Source organism: Chrysemys picta, chromosome 8 (assembly GCF_011386835.1).
Source record: "Chrysemys picta bellii isolate R12L10 chromosome 8, ASM1138683v2, whole genome shotgun sequence".
NCBI classification, from domain to species: domain Eukaryota; kingdom Metazoa; phylum Chordata; order Testudines; family Emydidae; genus Chrysemys; species Chrysemys picta.
In genome coordinates this window covers 97,731,702-97,755,754 of record NC_088798.1, presented here as the reverse complement: position 1 = coordinate 97,755,754, position 24,053 = coordinate 97,731,702, and the positions used below count along the sequence as shown (strand labels likewise).

General features: G+C 41.5%; 1 protein-coding gene across 8 annotated transcripts in view; it reads left to right on the top strand.

Annotated features, from left to right (window-relative positions):
• The window catches only part of FSTL4 (follistatin like 4), a 540,889-nt gene that overhangs the window by 54,838 nt on the left and 461,998 nt on the right, over positions 1-24,053 (top strand). For 3 of the 8 annotated variants that reach the window (XM_008179433.4, XM_008179432.4, XM_008179431.4), the window contains exons 1-2: positions 10,907-11,268; positions 21,233-21,368. In XM_008179433.4, coding sequence (XP_008177655.2) covers positions 21,243-21,368 — 126 coding nt within the window. In that variant the 5' untranslated portion in view covers positions 10,907-11,268; positions 21,233-21,242. Of the gene's footprint in view, positions 1-10,906; positions 11,269-21,232; positions 21,369-24,053 lie in introns of those variants that run through there. The other 5 variants (XM_065555942.1, XM_065555936.1, XM_065555941.1 and 2 more) reach the window with 2 other exon arrangements.

Genomic DNA, 24,053 nt, shown 5'->3' with positions numbered 1-24,053 from the left:
CATCTTTAAAGACTCATTGTCTTTTTCTAAAGACCCATCAAGGCTGATCACTTATTGCCTGGTGGGCATCTCCAAGTATAATCACAGTTGTAATTGTTACATAGCCAATATTCCTAACTTCAGATACAGAAATGATACGTGCATACAAATTGGATAATCACATTCAGTAGATCATAACCTTTCCAATGATACCTTACAAGACCCATCTTGTATAAAATATAACTTAGTTAGGCTATATTCATATCATAACCATATTTCTATGAAGAATATGGGGTGTAATGTCACAGAAGTCTTGTGATTAAAACCAACTTTTAGCTTTTGCTTGGTTATGCTCATGTTTCTACTGTACATGTCACAGCTGGCAGTGAAAGGTATTTATGTGATTTAATTAGAGAAGGATCATAGTATTTATTCTAAGACTCTCCAAAGCTTGAATATTTTCTTTGTCTCCTTCCTGGTATAGAATAGCAAGTGTCAATCTATCCAGGTTAATGTACTGTAATTTTAAATGACTTCTAATTCTTTTCCATCCACTGTGATAGATTTTCTTTCTATGTTTGCATGTAATATGACGATATGAAGCTATGTTTTGCAATAAGATTTCATGTGAACCTTCCATTAACTTCAGTGAATAACATACACAGAATGAAGGCAGGATATAGCACTTGGCATATAGATAGATAGCCATCATCCTGACCCTTCTTGCCTGGATTAGCTATACAACAATACCACTCCAATCATTGTGGCAGGGCAGTACTGTTTATTAAGGAAGAAGCTGCTTTTGATGGTAATGATGATGCTGGAGGAAACGGAAAATACCAGTAATGTTATTTTGCTACGTCGTCTGGTTATCATACATTGTGAAGGGTCTGTAAAAACAATATGTGGTGTCTAAGATATGAAAATGAAGTAACGCTTAAGATGAATCTGCTGGGCTAAGATTTGGTTGCATTGAATTCAAGGGGAGCTTTACCACTGATTTTAGTGGGACTGGGAGTTGATCCATTGAATGTAACTTGTCTGCGGAACAATAAGTCTTGAAGTCTTTACTTTTATGTTCAGTTCTTTACTTAACCTTGTGGGAGGAGAGGGCATTTATAGGAAGTGATTCAGGGAGGCAACCACATAGCGCTCCAGTGTGCAGGGCTAAGCTGTCTACCACTGGGCTCTGGCTTGGAGCCTAGTGGAGAGAGTGGGCCTGGACTTCCCTACCAGTCCCTACAGAGGGACAACTATGAAAGCCTGTCCCTTGGCAGGGAACCTGATTGATGGAAGACCCGGAAGATACAAGGTCCAGTCCAAGGGGCTCTGACCCAAGGGAGAAGCCATGAACCCCTCACTTGATCCTGAAGACTTGCTCATTATTGGATCCTTTATATATACACCCTGAAATGGGTGGACTTGCAAATGTGACCTGGCAGGAGGACTGAGTCACTGAGAGGACAGACATGGCAGGGTGGAGCAGTAGTGAGAAGTGGAATGCCTGGGAGGCCGGTCCACCTGACCACCAAGCGGCACTGGCTGTGAGCATTCCCCTTCACACCAGGGCTTTAAAAAAATCTCCATAAAGTTGCTCTGACATCATGATCAACTTCTTTCCCACTTACTCCATTCCTTCAATGTTGTCCTTTTTCTCTCTTCCTGCCTATTGTAAGTAGTGTTTGTGTCCCATCACCCTCTGCTGGCTGGAATCAGACCAGCTTAAGAATTTATTTAGCAGTATGGTCAAGTGGCTGCTCATAGGAAACTGGGGTACGTCTATACTTACTTCCTGGTCCGGATGTAAGCAATCGATCTTCTGGGATCGATTTATCGCGTCTTGTCTAGACGCGATAAATCAATCCCGGATCGATCCCGGAAGTGCTCGCCGTCGACGCCGGTACTCCAGCTCAGCGAGAGGAGTACGCAGCATTGACGGGGGAGCCTGCCTGCAACGTCTGGACCTGCGGTAAGTTGGGACTAAGGTACTTCGAATTCAGCTACATTATTAACATAGCTGAATTTGCATACCTTAGTCCAAAGTGGGGGGTTAGTGTGGACCAGGCCTCAGCTTTGACGTTATTCATAGCAGAGACTCTCTTTAGCTCAGTTGGGTAGCGGGCAGCATTATGAAGCAAAAGGTCCTCTGTTCTGTTCATCATTGCTCATCTGTGATGTTTAGCTGGTGACCGTTTTGTGAACAGCTGTGATTGTGTATGCGCGCGCACACACACACATTGTTTGTACAAAGCGTACAAATTGTGGGCTCGATCCTGCAATGTGTCATCTATCTGTCTTTGGTGTTTGTGGCATGCTAGTCACTGTAGCATCTCTCTGAAGCCAATGGAAGTTGCAGACCCTTTGTACCTTGCAGGAAATGCTCAGCAGCTTGCAGGATCAGTCTCTGGATTTGTGTGAACAAATCTGTAAGGCAGGGGTCTACATTGTGTAGATGTGCATGCAGGTTGAGTGCACAAGAGCGTTTTAAAAAAAATTGTGCATGGGGAGGCACAGGGAAATGTCTAGTCTACTCAAGAGCTGGAATGCAGTGATGGCAACACAAAGGACCAGCTAGTGAACTTTCAGTGTGAATTATTTTCTTCCTTAGGGGCAATAAGTAAAAATAATGACCTTTCCCATGTGTTCAAATAAGAACAGTGTATGTATGCATTAAAAGATTCAAGTTTGCACGTACAGTCTTGTAACCCTTATCTTTGCAAGTTGGACTCCATATTAACCAATTTTACACATTCATATATGTACACGAACCTCTTACAGTGGAGAAGGAAAAAAAAAGGAAGGCTTAGGGTTTGCCTTTTTTTAATATACTGGAAAAGGAGGAGTACTGACAAAAAATTTCCTCTCCTGAGAGTGTTGGAAGAGCCTTTCTTCATCCCTGCAATCACTGGGAGTGCTAGAAGCTTTAGTCCCAGTAGAGAGCAGTTGTAGCAAAATTGGCATAGCTCCTCTTCTGTACTCCCTGGTAGCTGACACTGAGAATTGGGAGCCAAGAATGTCTCTTTTTCTCCCTTCTTATTCATTCAGAGACGAGGAGGAGGCGATCTCCTTCAAATTTAACACTTAATATCTGCTGGAAGATATTAAGATCTATGTTCCAGGCCTTTTAATACAGAGGAGACTATGTATAATGGAGTTATAATTTAACTTCTAAACAGAGTGAAAGAGGTCTCTCCTATGGACCTGTGTGCACAATACAGCCAATGCCAGTGACTTTTTGCCACATCTTTGTGATTTTAAAATCTATTTCAGGAATATATCTTAATCCATCTGAGAAACGTCTCTTTCCTTATTTATTTTTCAATAACCATTTATAATTACTTTAAATGCTATACAGAAAGGACAACTTTCTGTAGCAATAAACAAAAATAATAATTTTTCAGCATTACTGTACATCAATAGCCAATTATTTGTGTGTGGATGGGCTCCAGCTGGCTGGTAATGGACTGATAACTCTTCCAGGAAAGAAACTATCATTTCCAAGAAGGAGTAGCTGGCCCTTTAATTTTCAGGTATTACAAAAATTGCACCTTTAACCTTTTAAAAATTGTAAATGGCAGAAGACCTGCACTAAATCACTTGATCTCTGCGAGTCAAGTTATCCTGTCCTCACTGCTACTTTGTAAGGTTTTGCCTTTCTGCTGCTCTAGAGTCTCATTTAGACCTTGTTTCATTTTTTTTTTCTTGAAGCGCTGCGACCTCCATGCATGTACACATCCTTCCAGGCTTCCCTCCAGCCATCTCACGGTAGGGACAATACAAAAAGTACACAGCACATTCATCCTTGCTCACATATATTGTTTGAGCTTGAATTCATGCTGACTGAGATATGTTATGCTAGTGGCCTGTTGAGACCTCTATTATTTCTACTAAACTCTATTTTAGTATTACATGTTCTCACCTACTTGCAAACCTTTGTCTGTTGCATCCTGTCTGATCTCGGGACTTTTAACCATTTGGGATACAGACAATGGAATCCTGACCCTGGATTAGGCTTCCTGAAAATTACTGTAATATATAATAAACAATCTGGTTTAAAATATGTGAAAGTTTCTGGATTTTTCCCTTTATGAGACCAAGGGGAAAGACTTGGATGTGCTTATGTGTATGCACTGAATTCTTGTCTATGACTTAGCTTTAATTATGAAAGCAACTGAGTTGAGAAAACTACATAGTTAATTTTATTTTTCTGAGTACTTAGAGGCCTAATTATGTTCCTGTCTGTATATGCATAATTTCCACGGATTCCAATGGCAGTCTCTCCCCTGCCTCTGGGGGAAGAAGGTGGTTCATAAATCTAGAGCCAAATCTGACCTGAGTGAAGCAGGTGCCACTCCTATTGACACGAGTCCAATCAATGAGAATAGCATCTGTTCACACTACAGTAGCATTGAACTTGGCTCTGTGTATGTTTGTTGTGGAGGGAGTTGCCGAAAAATGTACGGTATATGCCATATTGGTTTTAATTCCCCTATTTGAGACTATTTATTATGAACCATTATCCTGTGTCTCCTACACAGCAACAAGCTACCTGTACTGACAGCTTCTAAGTACATAAGAAATATATCTTGGGTGCTGTGACATTTTATATTCCAAACTTTTCCCAGTGGCTGATGGTTTCTTCCTCAAAGTGACATATTGATTGTAGGTACATGTAGGGTGAGTATGATTGTGTTCAGTATTTTGAGCTCATCATCTGTTATCCCATTCTTATTGTCATCCAAGGTCCAGACAGTATCAAATTGGAAGCAGTAGTGTAGAAAATTACGAACAAATCAAAAAAGACTACAGCTGTGAAATGAATCAAGCCAGTGTTTCTACATTTAGTATTTTCTTTGGTATAAAACATCTGTTACCTTTTTTTTTTTTTGGGGGGGGGGGGGGGGGCTTACAGCTATCAAAGCAAGAATGAAGCATTGTAATTGCTGTTAGACAGTATAGCACCACCAGGTCATTCAAAGTAACTGGAATCCAGTGGCGTAGTATCTTCATCAAATGTGTGATAATTTACTAACTTGTGGCAATGAAATATTGGGCTAGATTTCCTAGGACACGGTGGGTACTCTGAGCCACGCCACTGGCTCTGAAGCCATTTTAACCATCTGAGGGTGGATCATTCCAGTGTCAGCAGCAGTGGTGTAGAGTACATTAGTAAGGGCTTGTATATGACACATACTCCTTGCTGCCAGCATAACTGCGGGGAGGGGAAGGGTGTGGCCAGAATGTCTTTATGCCCTTTCTGTCTTGGACTGTATTTTGGCTACATCTAACTGTTGCATTCTAATTGAAGTTGGGGGAACTGGCCCTGCTCAGAGTAGTGAGTTGGTCAGAAGAGTACAACCATTAACTTTAAACCACCTTTGCACCCATTGACCAGTACTCTGTGCATTTCAGCAGCACCCCAGGACCTGGCCCTAAGTGTGTGAGCTTGTGTGCCACAGGCTTAAGTGACTATAAATGCTAATTGTACTGGCATATGTACACAAGACTGACAAATCCCTAGAGGTTTGAAGCTGCTATTAAGCTTGTTCCTTCCTATTAGTTTGTGACCAAGAGGATAATGAAAAGATGACAAATTTCAAGTTGACATACAAGTAAGAGATATAGAGTTAGCATGGATAATTTTATGCACTGTCAAAGCGAAAAGGCTTAACTAAATGTATGTGGGCAAAGAGAGATGCTGTCATCTTAATAAGAAATTAAAAGACAGACTCCTAATAATTGAATCATGTCTCTTGTCACATTTGTATTTGTTTAATGCATGTCTAGTTTTGTTTGAATGTAGTTCTGAGTTTCTCCTTTTAATCAGTATTGATTCAGGCTCTTGGTTCTAGTCATTAAAAATGACAATCATAAATCCCTCTGTCATGTTACACTTCCAGCTTCCTGGTAGTATAGCAAATAAATTGCTCCATAACAGACCTGGGTTCAAATTACCTCAGGCGTAGGATTTTGGATACTAAAGGAAATTACTTGCTATAATTTAAACCTAAATTTTCAGATAAGATTATTTTATCTCTTCCCCCTCCCTTCTTATTTAGGAGCACTGCCGGTGTAATATAAAGTGGCCTTAGTGAAATGAGATTCAGGCCTGCTATATTTAAAAATGTGATCCTAAATTCCAGTGCAAGGATCTGAAGCCTGGGAGATGGGGAAACTGGTTTTGGAGCCTTCTTTTTAAAAACATGCAAATGTATTCAGATTTAAGTGAATATAGATAAAGCCTGAACTTCTGTGGCTTCCTCCATGACTAATCTTTCTTTCCCTCTTCTTACTCTCACTGTATTTACTCATATTTATTTTATAAAGCTATACTACCTCGCTGCTTCGTCTTCTGAGTTTCCAAAGAACTTTCATTTGGCTTTTTAGTTTCCAACACACTTTGAGCCTGAAGAAAAGACTTTTCTCATTTCAAATGAGCTGGTTTCAGTTCAGCGTTACAGATCACTGTCCAGTCCTTGTCTGACAAGGAACTGCAGTGCCTTGCTTCTTTTTCTCTGCATCAGGAAATTCCCCATTCCCTGTGTCTGACCTAAAATAATCCATTTTTCTTTTCTGCTTTCTGCAATCACCATTTTCTTCTTTAATAACATTTTTTGGGCCCCTTTCATTCCCAGTTAAAAATAGTTGATGTATTGAATTGCTTCAAACTCATCCATTCCTAAATATTAAGAATATATCCATTCTTCATCACCAACGGTGACAGTGGTTTATTTTTCCCACCCCATCTCTGAAAGTCATTTTTGTTGCCAGCACATGTAAGCTGTGTGAACCAGTAAAGAGTATCTTGTGGCACATCAGAGCTTCAAAGATGACACTACATATCACACCTTTCAAAAAGTGCCACATTATCCAATGGAGATCTTAGAATACATCTCAGTCACACAGTGCCAGTTGCTGTAGCTTAACTACAAACTTTCTATTCCCAATATAGTGTAAAGGTAAGCAGGGGAAGATGTCAGCTCATTAACTGATCAGAGGAGGAGGGCTTCTGGGGGACAGAGAAGCGTGCTAGACAGTAGTTTAAAATTTAAAAAAAAATTATTAAAATTTTATTTTAAAAAGGTGGTAAAATAAATACAGAAAGGTACAAAATACTTAGTGAAAAATGTTCAGAGATGCCGAGCACGCTGGTCTGCCATGAAAATAGTAGGAACCGGGGGTGCTCACTGCCTTTGAAAAGATGACCACACATTTAGGTGCCTAAATGTGGAGTTAAGCCTGAAAATATTGGCCTTTTTCTGGGGTATGTAGCTTTCCAGATGATAGGAAATTGTATGGTCCTGATTATTTTCAATCGTTAATGAGTGAATTTGGTGTGAGTCAATTTATATTTGTGTGTGTTTAAAAGGACATTCGAGTCGGTGCTTGAATATTGTGCAGCATTGTGTTAACGTCTCTGCTTTTCCCTGGAAAGCTGCACTTGGTGCACTCACTATTGCTAATATGGAAGGGAATCCATATCCTGCATGGCACTTGCTCCCCTTGGCACATTGCTATTATGTAAATACAGTCCTATCCCATTGAAACATCTGTGGATGCAGAAAGCAGTCCTGACAGAATTTACCTTCATCATTCTATTGCGTGTTAGTGGACAGTGTGTTCCCACCTATGCAATAAACAGTAATTGCATGCCAAAACCCACAGCTGGAGCTGCAAGAAGCCATGGTCATCCATATGACATTCCCCAGGTCTCAAAATTCCCCTTCGGCTCCCCAGGACAGCTGTTTAATGGGGGCTACCTCACTATGGTCAGGGGCTCTGTGAAAAGGTCATCTCCTCTGTGTTGCCAGTCTCCTAGTAAACTCTGTGGAGGGGTGCCATCAATCCCCAGCTTGTGAGCACTGACTTCCTGTCCCAGGTCTGCTCAATTCCTATACCAGCCCCTCCATCATTCACAACTTCTGACCCCACAGAGGGCTCTGTCCAGTGTTCCAGATTTGAGTTTTAGGTGAGAAACTGAAGTAGTTTCACTGTGAAATGTTGGTGCAGTGCATAATGGGAGTTATAGTTCAGGTGCCTCTTGCTCACATTCTACTCTATTGGCTTGGCCCCCTGCTCAGACTAAATCACTGATGAGGCACCAGGGTTTCCCTTTTTGGTGAGAGGAGGTGGCCCACCATGGAACTTCCATGGCTCTAGTGCAGGGGTAGGCAACCAAAGGCGGCACGCGAGCTGATTTTCAGTGGCACTCACACTGCCCAGGTCCTGGCCACTGGTCCGGGAAACTGCATTTTAATTTAATTTTAAAGGAAGCTTTTTAGGCATTTTAAAAACCTTATTTACTTTACATACAACAATAGTTTAGTTAAATATTGTAGACTTATAGAAAGAGACCTTCTAAAAACATGAAAATGTATTACTGGCACGCGAAACCTTAAATTAGTGAATAAATGAAGACTTGGCACACCACTCCTGAAAGTTTGCCAACCCCTGCTCTAGTGTATCAAGGGAGACGAAGTATAGCTCAGGAGTTTGGCACATACAGGAAAATGGGAGCATGAGTCGCCCGAACAACTCCCATGAGGCATCGTGGTGACCTTTCACAATAACACTATTTTTGTTTTCAGCTGAAAAATTGTTTTGGGGGCATTCAATTTTTCAACATCAACATTTTCTATAAAAAGCAGATACTTTTTGTGAAATTTTGTTTAGTTAAATCCAATTTTAGACAGTTCAGACAGAACAATTTTGATCAATCTCAAAACTTGTGTATTTACTGTTTTTCTCTTGAATCAAATGAGAGTTGTGGCGAAGAGAATGAGAGACTATTTGGATGCATCCAATGGTGGGGTAATGTGTCCAAGGTTCAGGAAAGAATTAGTCCAAGGTTTGAGAAACCAAGATTTTCATATTAAGTTACATGCATACAAAAAAAGGTTAGCCTGGCTTGGAGACGATATAGAGACCTGAACACCTGTGAACTTTGAAGCTGATCTAGATTTTGTATCTCTGGTCCATTTTCTATAGGGTCTCCACATCAGGCCCCGCAGAACCTCCATGACCAACCAATCCTCTTCTGAGCCCTGTAATAGTATCTTTCCCCACCTACCCTGATCAGGTGTTATCTTGAGGGAGATAGGCCACTTGACTTCTCTCTCCATCTGGTGACATTTGAAGGTATAACACTTCCCCTTCCTCCTCAAGCCTTTGGGAACAGTTTAAAATAGTTTCTGCTGCCTCTGCTGAGCATATGAAGTAGTGTCATTCAATGAAGGATCCCTAAGACATGCCATGTGACTTCAATGCTTGTGTCAAAATGCAATGGTCCAGCTCAAGTCTGAACATTCTTGAGATGCAAATGCATCAGAACTTTCATTCCTATCCCAATAATAATAATTGTGCCCAAACTCAGCTTTTGCTGCTGCAAAACATATAGTGTGCCCTATTTTACAGCTGCTTTTCAAATTTGACGAAGGATAATGTCAGTGTAAAAGTCCTCCCCAAATTAAACACAAACATCTTTAGTAGTAACCCATTTCTCAGAGGATTTTTCAGCAGGTATGATTTTTTGCAATACATCTTCTATTTCTTTTTCTTTAGGAATTAGAGCAGTTCCTTCTGCTTTCTGTCAGGGAGTCCCAGTCCTCATTAAGCAATGCAGCTGCTGGTCTTCATAATCCCTCCAAGTTGGTATTCTAGCTCCTCCTGGAGATTTTAAAATCTGTTTTGTGTTGGGGTGGTTTTTGTTTTTGTTTTGTTTTTTTTTCGTCTGCAGCAGTGTCAATGGGGACCTACTTTGGCACCTTTCTGGATAGAGGAATAATGACTCCACATACAGCAGCCACAGTCAGTGTGATTCTAAACTATGTGGAGCCTAATAACAACCTAGCATCACCTCCATCCCTTGGGGGGTTGCCCCATCACTTAAATGAGATTTGAAAACTGAAGTTCAGCAGAAGGGACATCGGCTGCAGAGAAGACAAAAGTTTCAGTCTTGTAATGCATTTCTTCCCTCGGTATTCATTTACTTGACTCGTGCTTCTTGTCTGCCATTGTAAGCCCTTACAGCGATCCTCATTACTCCGGCTGAGCCACTCAAAGGCCAGAGAGTCCCCTACTGATCAGCTGAGTATGAGAGCAGTGACTCCGAGCCTGGGAGCTAACCTCTGCTCGCCCTGGAGCTATTGTCTTGAGTGATCTCTTCAGCTATGAACGCTAAAAATTAAAAAGTCACCTACTGTGATCTCAATCGGCCTGATTCACAGTCGTTTACACCAGAGCAAAGTGGGTGTGACAGGCTGTATTCCGAGTTCAATAGCTCCTTTACAAGCATTTGGCCCGATGTAAATGGTCACAAGATGCAGAGCAATGGAAAATCGTGCCGATTGTCAATACGCTTGTCTGAATACTATGACTTTCCAGTTGATAGGCGGTGGAACTGAAAGGCAAAGTGACAAATGCTCCTAGTGAAGAGGAGAAGGTTATTAAAAGCACCTGCTATCGGCCAATGCCAATGTGGGTTAGAAACAGTAACGAATTAAGCTTGACTATACCACGAGGAGGGTGGTATCATCCCCATTGTACAGGTAGGGAAACTGAGTCACAATGGGGCGCAGCACCTGGGTCAAGGTCAAAGTGAACTGGAGCTAGGAAAAAGCCCCTGGTTCCTAGTCCTGCCCTTCAGTCACATTGGATGTGGGGCTGGCTGTAGCTTTACCCAGCCCTGCATAAAAGCGGATTGTCACTCGGCATTCTGCTCCGAAAGTGCTGCTGACGGATCCTCTGTCTGGCTCGGGCTGCGGCTCTCTGACCCCTCTCCCTCCCCTCCCACCCGCCCTACCTGGCTCTCCTGGAGAGGGAGCGCCCGCCTGGCGGCGTGCGGGACTCGCTCCTCCCCGGCTCCCAGCCCCGCTCCTGAGCCCGCACAGGTGTCCGCTATTGGGTAGAATATGCAAATGATTGGGTGACGTCAGGCAGCTCTGGTCCAAGCAGCAGAAATAGGGCAGGATTCAGCATTTACACCTCCTAGCTCCTGGATTGCGACTGACACCAGCGCCAAGATTGTGTTGTGATTTTTTTTTTTTCGATTTTTTTTCCCCGGTCTTTCGTTTACTCCCCCTTGGTTTTCCCTCCTTCAGGCTCCAGCCTTTCATGATTTCCTTCCCTCTCCCCCACAAACGCTCCTGCAGACTTCTGTATCCTTCCTCCCCATAAGGAGATTTAAAAAAAAAAACCCAAACACACCAAAACTCTGACATCCTTTTCTTCTTCTTCTTCCAGCTGCTACAGGCTTTAAACTGTGCTCACTCAGCCACGGGAATACTACAGGTAAGTGACATGCTAGAAGCCTCTGATTCCATGGGGCTGTGCGGGAGGGGAGGGAGATGCATGAGCAGTATACCCTCGCCCCCCAGGAAGGTTAATGTATCAGTGTTGTGGGGTTTTAAAAGGATTTCCTGTTCCTTCCAGTGTCCAGCCAGATGTAGGCTCGCAGGGGGCTTGCTGATCGCTGTGGTGTTAATTCAGGGTCCCTAATGATGACTGGCAGAGTTTGCAACATTAACTTAGCGGCTGGTAGCCTTGGTTGCACGGAGCAATTTCTGCTCCGGAATGCAGCGTAAGGGATGTGGTTGGGGGGCGGGAGGGAGAGGCAGTAAGGGGAAGGAGGAGCAGCTTTGGAGGTGCAATACTGTAACCCCCGTGCACCGGACCCTGGACCCCGAAGCCCAGGGCAGTCTCTGGAGGTGGGGGTGCAGTCCCAGGCTTGCTATCTCTCTCCGGTTCTCCGCGGAGCATTTCTTGGTATGTGCATCGTACGCTCGCAGGGCTTAGGGGAATGAGCCCCAGAAGCTATGGGGAGAGAGGGATGAGCAGCCGTTATGGCATCTGACAGTTCATTTTTTGCAAAAGCTGCTTATCCTGCATCTTCCCATGGGTCTGCCCTTGCTCCTGCTCGTGCTTACAAGTTCGACTGTCTTACAAGTAACTGCAGAGGCAGCGAATCGGAGAGGAGCAGGGAACCGTGTTTGAGCCTCCGATGCAAGGGGGCCGTCAAACATAGCCAGCTCGAAAAAGAGCCGGTTCTAACCATATCCTAGAGAAACGGAATTGCTCTGTCCCCTTCTCTCTTTCCTCCCTCGCTGCCTGGCTCTCCTCTAGGGCTCAGGGCGCTCGGCTCACCCTCTTCATCTAGTCAGCTGACCCTGATGGAAACCTGGGGTTAGCAGCAAGACTTTTTGTCAGGGCCCCAGGGAGCAGGGGACGGACCAGGCGGCAGCCCGGTTGCCTTGCCGTTTGTGGAGCGAGGCAAAATTAATCGTGGGATCCTCTCGCCGCAAGCTAGTCGGGCTCGGAGAAAGCTGCCTGGGTCGGTTTCCCCACTGAACGCATCTATACGCAGTAGTTAGAACAGCTGGCTGGCTAGAGACACTCTAAAACTGCGTTCTCAAATAACGTTTCCAACTCTGAGAGCTGTCCTAGCACCCTTCCTCTTTCGTTCTGGGGGCTGAGCAAGGAGCTAGGAAATCTTGGCCGTACACGTCCACGTTCTCCCCCTCCTCCGCGCCCCACAAACAACCCAGCCTCCTGCATACATTTACACACACACACACACACACACACACACACACACACACACACACACACACACACACACACACACACACACAAAACTCAGTACCTTCTAATCCGGTCTCTCTTGAGTTACTTGGCAATGGACTCCTGAAATTATTGGAGAGTGGTTGGGGTTGTTTTTTTTGTCACTTGTTCCTCCTTCCCGTCCACACCAACCTCCCCCCCCCTTTTTTTTTTACCTTTTTGGCAGGGGATTTGGTTTCAGACGCTGTCTTGCTTTTGAGATAATCAGCGATACTTTAAGGCAAGGAGTTAGCTTAATTATGGGAAGCCAGAGGCAGGCTGAATTCCACAGCACTGAACTGTATAGAAAGCTGACATCGGAGGGAGATCTTCCTCTGGGCTCCTGAAAGTGTATTTATACGTGTGTGTGTGTTTATTTACCTAGTTTGGGAATATTTCTCCTTGGTTATTAGATGCGATCAGGCTGGGGGCGGGGGCGTTTAGTGTTTGTGTGATGGTTTAGTTCACAGCATTCTTTAGGGTCGTGTCTCCAAATGTAACGTGGCACGCGAGGGGGGACTCGCGGGAGGGAGTCCTGGGTTGTTCTGAAGTATTTCCCATCTCATTCAGGCTGCAACGCAAAAGAAATATGACCCACTTGCCAGGGCTCGGATTCTTTTTTTAAAACCTCTCCTTTGCTGAGCAAGAATCCAGGAAGGCTGCGTTTGGGTTTTGAAACGGAAAATGGGAGTGTGAGCTTGTTCCGTTCCCTGCAAAAATCCATGTGCGAAATAGCTGAACGACCATAGATCTCCCGCGACACCTCTTGATCTTCACGAAATAGATCTGATGGTGTTAGGGACGGGTGGGTTGAAGAGAAAACACAGCCGCCCTTCGGGCTTTTCTGAGGACAGGAGCTGTCCGCGGGCTGTGGTCCTGACATTTTCCCTGCAGCTGCGTCTTTTCGCGGGATTTGGCCCCTAGGTGTCGCCTCGGTGGTTGTTCTGCCTTTTACCATTGTAACAAAATGGTTCTTTTAAAAAACTTGGAATTTACTAAAATCCACCCGTGCCCACTCGAAGAATTTGTGACAACCAGGTCTCTCCCCGCCCCTCCCCTCCAACTCCAACTCCACATTTCCTACACGGGATTCAGCTCCTTCCAACCGGAGCACAAATTTAAGGGTAGAAAACTATCATCAGAGCGTAGTGTAGATGGGAAATTGCCCCATAGCTCGAAAGAGACACTGCTCCCTACCATACTAAAGGGGATATTAATGATTATCTTCAGAGAAGCCAGGAAGATGAACGCGGAGATATGCATACAAATCAAGTTTTCCCCTTTAGATAAATGTAATTAGTACTGGGAATGGCTGGTTGAGTGTGTGTGCATGCATGTAATTTGCCTGTGTGTGTGTGTATTTACAAACCTGTTATCTTCCTATAGATCTGGGTTATTTAGCTCACGGTAGCACTCAAAATGTGCTAGGTGTTTTCCAAACATAGAGTAAGACCCCAGTCTCTGCCCTGAAAAGCATACAATTTGAAAAGGTAAATGGGAGTAATAGAAAAGCACAACTCCCCCTCCCCCAAACCTTAAGGTGGAGAAAACAGTAGCTACCTGCTAGTCTGGGCGCGTGTTAAAGTTAAACATACTCAGTTTTAGCTCTTTCAAGCTCTCTCTGTGTGACAGTGAGTGAATTTTTATAGATAGTTAAACTGATAAATGGTAGAGCAGGTGTTCTCAAACTCAGGGTTGGGGTCACAAGGTTATTACATGGCAGGTCGTGAGCTGTCAGCCTCCACTCCAAGTCCCACTTTGCCTCCAGCATTTCTAATGGTGTTAAATATATTTAAAAAGTGTTTTTAAGTTATAAGGTGGGTTGCACTCAGAGGCTGCTATGTGAAAGGGGTCACTAGTACAAAAATTTGAGAACCACTGTGGTAGAGGAACCAACCAGAGTGAGAAGGCTTTTGGTTAAAAGTTTAGATATTAAAAAAAAATGGTGACGGGATCAAATGTGGTCAACCAACTAAAAAGATGTCACCAATCTTGAATCAACACAACTGGGTCAATGAGAAGCAATACTGCTCAAAGTTGACTCTCAGGAACTTTCTTAAACCTTGGGCCATAGTCTATTGCCCTTAACCAAGGTCAACATCTGTATAATGCAGCATACAAAGAGAAGAGGGACTGTGTGTTCAGAAAAGGGGCCACTTTCCCACCCAAAATAACAGTAGAATTGCACATCACTTCTCCAGATGAGGATGACCTTGAACCTGTGATCTTTGCATTCATGATTTACCACCACTTACCCTGCAACTGACATTGAAGAATGCTGAGTTAATAAAATATCTGGCTCCTCTCCCACCTCGCCCTTTAAAAGTCTTATTTATGGATTGTGCAAACAGCTTTCCAGGATTATTGACCCTTATCTAGTCAGTCATGTGGGGGTAATGAAGTGATATGGTGGAAAAACACTTTCCTGAGCATAACCACAAAACAAACCATGGGACTAAACCTTGTGGAAAGATCACATCAGAGGTGATCCAACAGTTGAAGATGCAAAGGGAAGGTCCAGTCCTGCAAGATACTGAGGGACTCCTGAATGTCCTTCACTCCTGTTGATGTCAAAAGGACTTGAGGTTTTCAGAATCTCTCCAGTAGCATATAGTACCTTGCAAGAATGAGCTTTAGACAGCAATCGGAACAGCTCTCAACAGAGTATTCAGTTATTTAAAATTTGTACAAATGCTCCCTGTCTTAACTAGGATGTGTGTCACAATTTTACATATTGAACTTGGTACCATTTAGGCATCTCATTCATCAAAATTGAAGTATTAATCAGAGATAGTGTAGATAATTAATTGGAAATGTAATTTTAACGTCATTATGGTTTGCTGAAAGATTACCTTAGAATGATTTTTCATGACTACTTTCTTAGATTTAGTAGCATTTTACAAAAATGATGGGTATCAAAATGATTTTACAGGTCACAGAAACACTCACTAATTATATAATAAATCAAACTTGAATCTTATACCGAAGGAGCTAAGGGCCAGATTCTCAGCTGCTGTAAATGGAACCAAGTTATGACACCTAATTATTTGGCCCTAACATTTTCTCTTATAATAACCGTCATAATTTTAGGAAGCTAAGATACAACTCTTTCTTTCTAATGTAGGTTTGGCTGAAAAAAGATTAGTATCTTACAATAGTTCTCATCTTTCTATATCTTTAGAATGAGACTCAGCTTAAAAACCTGAAAGCAGCTGCATTAAGAAAGGTCATTCTTAAGTTCTTATTTGTATTATAGCAGCACATCTGGGACCCTGTCATGATTCAGGGGCCCAATTGTGCCAGGCACTATCCAAATAAGGGATTCTTTAGAGTGGTTTTTCTTTTAATTATGCCAGATTTCTGCCACCCTTATGCTTTGTAAGTACTCATGCGGTAAAGAACTACTGTCCAGGAGTATCAAGTATCAGAGGGGTAGCCGTGTTAGTCTGAATCTGTAAAAAGCAACAGAGGGTCCTGTGGCACCTTTAAGACTAACAGAAGTATTGGGAGCATAAGCTTTCGTGGGTAAGAACCTCACTTCTTCAGATGCAAGAGGTTCTTACCCACGAAAGCTTATGCTCCCAATACTTCTGTTAGTCTTAAAGGTGCCACAGGACCCTCTGTTGCTTTTTCCAGGAGTAAACATTTTAAAATCTTGCTCAGTTTGGGGGAAGGAACCTTAAATGAGATGTTTATATAGGTTTCATGTTGCATCTTCAACTTAAATTATTAGGCCAAACTTATCCCAGATGTAATTGTACTGTAGCTAGTGCAGATATATCAAGCATGAATGTGCCCCCCCCAATTCATCCATTCTTAAAACAAAATTAGATTTACTGAGAGTTTAATTATAAATTATCTAATATATTGGAATCGTTTTCCCCTTGTTTGCACATAGGTTATGAAGAGTAGGTGTGTGACAGATTTTTCTTAGCTCTCAAGAGATTTCTAGCGTTCAGCCAAGCACTTTGTTCAGTAGTTGTTCTTTTTATACAGATCATCTTGCCTAGGCAAGTCCAGACTGAAAGACTTGCATGGAGAAGGACTGCCCATGTGGGCTTATGTTTTATATATTTGTCTCCCAAATTAGGAGAAAAAACTGGTGGCACATCGCCAATGATGGGCCTGATCCAAAGCCCATTGCAACCAATGGATGTCTTCCTACTGAATTCAATGATCATAATTTAATTTTAAATTTCATTGAGCATTATACAGCCATTTAAGATGCAGTGTTTGAGAATTAAGAGCCAGATTCTGCAAGGAGCAGGGCCGCTCTTATTTAACTATCTCAACCCTTAACTGAAGCAACTCCGTGCAAGACTATGCTGCTGAGCTCCTCCAAAAATTCCTAGCATCTGGGATTTATGATAAAATGGGAATTTTTGCTCAATTAAGGATCACAGAACTTGGCCCATATTTGTATTTCTGGCATCTGAATGAACTAACCCAGAGCACGCACAGATCTATACTGTGTATTAATATAAATGTCAGTATTATGAGTAAAACTAATTAAAATATTGCCAGGCAGTGTTGCTATAAATTGAATTGAGAAAGATACAAGTTGTTCAAATCACATTAAACTCTATTGGTGTTATTGGAAGGCAATTGTTGTGCTGGTAGTTTTAATGTTGTATGCAGCTATTCTCACCTAATCCGAACAACTTAACATCATGGTTTCCATGCAGTTAGTTACCAATTCTAACTGGGCACGGCTAGTTCTTTGATGTTTGAGCTCTGGAGTCATAACTTCAAACTGCAGATATGTCAGAAATCTCCAGAATTGCAAAATGAAATTGTTCTATTTGTTGTGATTGTATCAACAAATGATACAAAATGCCTCTATAAAAACGTAAGAAATAGGACTGCGGTACCAGAGTGGTTTAGAATATAATATATTTGTAGCTTATTGATATAGTGGCTTTGGTTTATTACACATTTATTTATGGCTCTAATAGCATTACATCTGAGAGTTTCTAATTAAAATTTAGAAAGCCTAATAAATTCCGATTTCACCCTGATCTCTTTCAATTGATGGTGTTTAGAATAGTATTGAGGAATAGTGAGGACTTAAGTGCGCTGATGAGTGTGTAGAGCAACTGTAATTGGTGTTTGTTTTATTGACAGTACACATGCGGGCAGACAAAATATCTAAGACCAAATTCTGCCCTGGTGTACATGGGCATAAGCTTTGAAATCCATGATGTTAGATCAGGACCAGTTATAGTCCTTTACTTGTTTTACAACATTTTTGTATCACTGACTTACTATCTTTCAAGGGCCCTATTTACCCTGGTGTAACTCTATTGACTTCAATACGGTCACTTCTATTTACTCCTGGGCTTAATTTGGTGACTGCCATGTAACTTGATAATGTATGGTGTTCAGTCCTACCATAACCAGTATGCTTGCATCTTTCTATAGAATCTAGTCTAGCTTTCCCCTGAACCACAATATTGCAGCGTTGTGGGTTTTTTTTTTTAATGCAAAACAAGGAATAATTGGCAGTTTCACCTCCTCATGCTTTGAGGAGACTTTTATTTATTTATTTTTATTTGAATTTAAGATTGGAACAAAACCAAACTCAGGAAGATGGTGGAACATGTATCATTCCCTGTCAAGCCCAACCTGAAAACCAGGCAAACAGTAATGCCACCCTGGACTGTTTACCTTTTTGCCTGGCGCCCTTGTCCAGACAGAAATTCCTCCTTTAATGGGGCAGGCACCTTTTGGAGTCCCTGGCAGTGTACTGCCAATTAAATGCTGCTGCTCAAGAGTTGGGAGGAAGCCTGGGAGGTGGGAAGGGTTTCAAAGCCAACTCTAAGGCACATGCCTGGAGTGAAAACAGAACTGCTGCCATTTCACGGTCCGCCAGATGGAATGATTTTGGAGGATCTGCTGTGAGGAAATCTTGGAAGGGTTGTCTCTCCTTCCTGGGATACTGCCACAGGACGAAGTGATCTGGGCCATAGCTTGGTAAATAATCTCATAAGCTCTCTTTAAGAAGTAGAACTCTTTATTAACTTATTAACTCAGTGCAGATGCATGTAAAATACATTAAGACCCTGATCCTGCAACTAGATCTGTGTAGATTGACTCCCTATACCAATGAAGAGTCCCAGTGAAAACATTGGGGGGTCCACACAGGAGCTGGGGTCTTCCTCTGCAGACTAATTGGTTCAGTTCTTGCACAGATGGGAAATGCCACTTCCTGTATCTCCAATATCACTTTCTGCAGTTTCCTAGGCTTTTCTTAACGCCTCCTCCATCCAAGAATTGTTCAGCCCAATCCTACTTAGTCTATGATCTCAGCCCCAGATGGTATGGGAAATGTGTATCTGCTGAAGTCAGATGTGCATAGCAAACAGTAGGAGGCAAATAGGGATATTTTCTGTAGACACCTTTGCAGTCAACCATCGTGAGGCCTTAGAGAACTGAACTGAGTATAGATCTCTGGTGGGATTTTTTAGAAGCACCTAAGACATGGGAGCACATGTCCTATGGACTGTCAACAAGACTTTTGTTCTAAGGCCTAGATTTTTTTTTTAAATGTTCTTAGGCATTGCTCCATTCAGCATTGCAAGACCTAGCTGACTTCGGAGCCTAAGTCCCTTTGAATTTCCTTTTAATATATGTTTTATTCTATATAAATTGTATGAATTTCAGTGGGACTTACACAGTGCAGCATTGGGCAAATAGGTCCAGATTTTTAAAGACATAGAGGTGTCTAAGTCTTTAAGGCTCTCAAGACAATTCCCTCCTTTTCTTCACTATATTATAAACTTTGTTGTTCCATGTGTGACGGGTTGGACTCTCCCCCTCTTACCCCTCCCCACCCCCCCTGTCCAGGATGCCACCCGATATGCTAGGGTCCCACTGGTTCCGCCCATTCCACCAGGCTGGTTTTCCTCACCTTGTCCTAGCTGTGCCAGTCTCTCAAGCCTTCTATAGCACACACCCAGGTAAGGCCACACCCAGCTGCAGACACAGACTGAAGTCAGCTCTGTGTGAGAGGATTCACCCAGAACTCATGTGCACACCCCCTTTGGGGAGTAAACCCAAAATAATATTGTCTTGTGTTGTATAGAAAGATCTGCACAGTGCAAGCTCATCAAAATTTATCCTCTCCCTCAATGTGGAGAGAGAGATGCACAGCTTACCCTCCCCACTCCCCAGATATGAATTGCACAAACTGGGTTTTGGAATAAACTACTAACACGTTTTCTTAACTATAAAAGGTAGATTTTAAGTGATTATAAGGGATAACAAACAGAACAAAGCAGATTACTGAGCAAATAAAACAAAACACACAAACTAGGCTTAATACACTCAAGAAATAGGTTACAAAATGTAATTTCTCACTATAAGTGTTTTAGGCAAGTTGCAGAGTTTCTGTAGCTTAGAGTTCCAGTTATTTCTCTTTACAGACTAGACTCCTGCCTTCGTCTGGACTTAGCCCTTGCCTTTCCCTCAGTTCAGTTCCTTTGAATCTTCAGGTACTTTCAGCAGTCTTCCTTCTTGGGCAGGAAGGCAATGGAGAAGAGACCTGTTTGCCTTACTCCCCAGCCTTAAATAGAATTTACATAAAGTGGGAAGTCTTTGTTTCCAGTGGGAAAGTACTAACGGTGTCCAAGGTGGTACTTTTTATCAGGCAACATTATCACCTGACCTTGCAATGTCAAAGCAACCATGAAACCAATTTTATTTGCAATGTCCACGGGAAGGAACTCCTGGAAGATGGGGGATCCAGATCTTTGAAGACTCATTGTCTTTTTCCTAATGGCTCATTAAGGCTGATTGCTTACTGTCTGGTGGGCATCTCCAAGTGTAACCACAGTTGTAATTGTTATATAGTCAACATTCCTAACTCCAGATACAGAAATGATACATGCATCCAAATTGGATAATCACATTCAGTAAATCACAATCTTTCCAATGATATCTTACATGAGCCATATTGTATACAATATATCTTAGTTATGCCCTATTCATATCATAAGCATATTTCTATAAAGAATATGGAGTGTCACATCACACTATGTATTCCTGTAGAGGCTGTAATGGGATAGGCCCTTCCTGTACACACAAGGACAGCTCCTGTTCTGCATAGGCACAGAGCTCCTCCCATGTGGAGCAGCTTGTAGAATCAAGGCCTGTGAAGATGAGCAACACATGAAGGGCAGGGATAAACCATCCTCTTCTCTTTATCCCATTAACTGGGGTTTGGGTCATCATGCAACCTCCACCATCTTTGTCTGTCCAAGGTGGCACTAAGATCCATCTGTTGACCATCTTCTTTTATTCAATTCATCCACCACTTCCTCAGCTTTCCTTGGGGTCTCTTTTCTACCACCCTCTTCTTTTCTAGGTCTCCTTCATTCAGTTGTACATCAAATAACTAAAATAAAGGAGCATTTTTCAAGGGAAAATGCACATAACTTGGCCCGTGTACCCATAGGAACCCATTATTCCATTATGTATGCTGTGTGAGTGTAAATAGTTCCACAAGTAATTTTTAAATGTATAGCTGCCATAAATTAGGTGAAATTTCAGCTGAACTACTGAATCTCCAAGCTGCATTAGGGGGGAGGGGTTGTTTTTTGTTTCTGTAGTTTTTTTTCACATGATGGTTTGATAGTTGTCATCTTGTTCTCAACAGACTTGAAATAATGAAATCAAGAAGCTTTTGGTCACTTCTGGTGTTGCTTGAGGTCTTCCTGTCCGTCACTTGTGGGTGGATGGAATCGGACAGGATCAGAAGGCTTTATGCGGATGCAGGGAGATTGCAACAAAAGGTACTGTGAATCAGCTGTCATTTCATGTTCTCTCTAATGCTGCTTTCAGCTTTTTCAATGTGGTATGGGAAAAGCAGCGAGGGTCACATGGTGAAGATAAATACTTGCTGAGGGGGACAATGACAATACTAATGGTGAGCTATATGTTCTATAAAACAGAAGGCTTCACTTCTCCCCACCTGTAGTTTCTTTTCTTAGTATATTACAGAAGTGTTCAAAGTGTCCAAGTGTTATACAAACACACAGACCTTGTCCCTACCCTATATATGGACAGTCACCTGAGGATCTAAAATCTTAGAAATTGGTATTCTCATTTTACAAAAGGGGATGCTAATCCACAGTTATTTTCAAGTGGCTTGCCAAGATCCTCACTCAGAACCTTCCCACATTTCATGATATTCCCCAAACCTGAGGCTTGTGATGTAATATGGGAAAATGGAAAGGATTTCTAAAGGTATAATAGTTCATCATTGCTTACTATTACTAAGACTGCATACAGTCAACAGAGTAACTTTAGAGTGTGTTATTTGATCACAAGGCATGACTTCTCATTCATTATTATATAATTGCAATGCACTCTTAAACCGACAGGCACTAGGCTTCTGGGAACTGTGCAAGTAACTGAATCTGTGTTTTCATTGCTGAAGTTAAAATGTTGGCTTTCTTTGCAATGATTAAACAGAGACTCTCTATAAACTCTGAATAGCATTCTGCATCAGTATTTCAAGGTAAAAATATTCAAACTGTGTCCTTATCAGAGTTCTTGATGTGAATTTGTTCATCATAATAGGCATGTAAATATCTAGGAAGCTCATTTTTTAAACTTATTTTTAAATAATGAGGCCCAGACCAAACTTATGGGGAGAACAAGAACATTACTGAACATTTTTTAAAAGTACAATGAGAATGATGAAACTCTTTTTTTATTTTATTATATTTTTACTTCCTATTTATCATGAATTTTCTAACGAATTGCCTTGTTTTCAAAATGAGTGACTTTTTTTTCAAATTGGCAGACTCTTGAAGCAGTTGTTTAATGGCATACTTGAGGCATGTTAATTGTTAAATCACAGATTCTGTACCAAATATTAGCCATTTAAAGTATTTTTATGAAGGAACAGCCAGCAAGGCATTTTTATATTTAAGAATGTTTGGTTTTTCTCTGTGTGTGCGCATGTTCATCTCTCAATAAGATGGTTTACACGATATGTTTCTCAAGATATACTATAAGTACACTTATTATTCACTGCTGGATCACTTCAAAAAAATCAATTCTGACCGAGTTGGTGATGACACTGCAAAGGTTGGCACTCTGTCTCTCGTGCTCACAGGCACTCTTTCCGTGATTTTTAGAGCAACAAAAATCTGTTACTGCTTTCAGCTCTCCTGCCTCTACACCCCCACCCACATCATGCCATCTATTTTTCTGCTTTCGAGCCCTATGCAGGATACTAGTGCTTGTAATGTTAAATGAATTTAGCACGTGTTCTTTAAGATCCACTCTCATGTCTTTTGTTTCAAATTGCTTTTGCTTTCTTTTTAAAGATAACTAATTGTATCTTGCATGCTTTTTGGATTTAGAAACCGTTGTGCCATTCTTCATGAAGTACATGCTTATTAGAAATTTGACTTTCTAAAAGAATGTTACTCCTAGGAGTGAAATTCATTAATCAAATGATTTAGTATCATAGTTTTATATTTTTATATTAAAATACTTGAAAGACATTCATTCATTTGATCTTGCTCTAAAACCATAAAGTTATTACCCCAATTACTTGATTTGGCTCAGGGTGAAAAGATCTAAGCTCCTGATGTATTTGTTTAAAGATTTGTAAAAGATTTATAAGAAGTGTGAATATTATTAAAATATTGAAATGTTTTTATGTACAAAGGCTGTAGTTGAAATAGCTTCAAGGGGTATAACATTTATAAATGCAGATTAAATAAAAAAGTAGCAGCACAGAAGGCTTGTTCAACAAGCAATACTGTTTGTACAGTGAGGAAGAGAATACCAATAGGAATTTGAAAACAAATTACATGCAACTCTATTCCAGACAGTCAATGGAATTGTGAAATAGCCTGCCATTCTCTTTTAATTTCTTTCAGAATAAAGGCATTTCACCCTTTCAGAAAGTACAGCTTGTTCATGCCACTGTTTATCACAACAAAAACTATTTGGGAAGTTCCTATTCTCTCTTGGTTATATTTGCTTCTGTTTAACTTCGGTTTTATTTCCTGTCCTATAACATCAGCAACTTTACTGTTCTAGAAATGGAAACCTTGTAGTTTCTCATAGTTCATGGATTTAGAACCCGTGACAGTCAGTTGCTTTGTCATGGTGGTGGTTTGTTCATAAGATGTGTTTATTAATTATCAAACAAATGGTTTCTGACTTATATATAATTGCTGTAATTCTACTAGAAGACATTCAAACCATGGAATGATAAATGGCAAAATTCCTAAGCTGTAACTAACTAAAATTACATTTTAAAGTTAATTTTCTTAGAATAAGAAAAGGGCTATTTCACAGGTCAAATGATCTCAAGTTAATTTTGTAGAGAGTTTAGTTCAAAATATATCAAAACAAGGGTAAGGGACCCAGTAAGGGTCCCCCACCTTTACAAGTGTTTGCTCTGATCTACATAGGCGCCAGTTTACTGAATCAAAAATGTATTGCTTAATTTA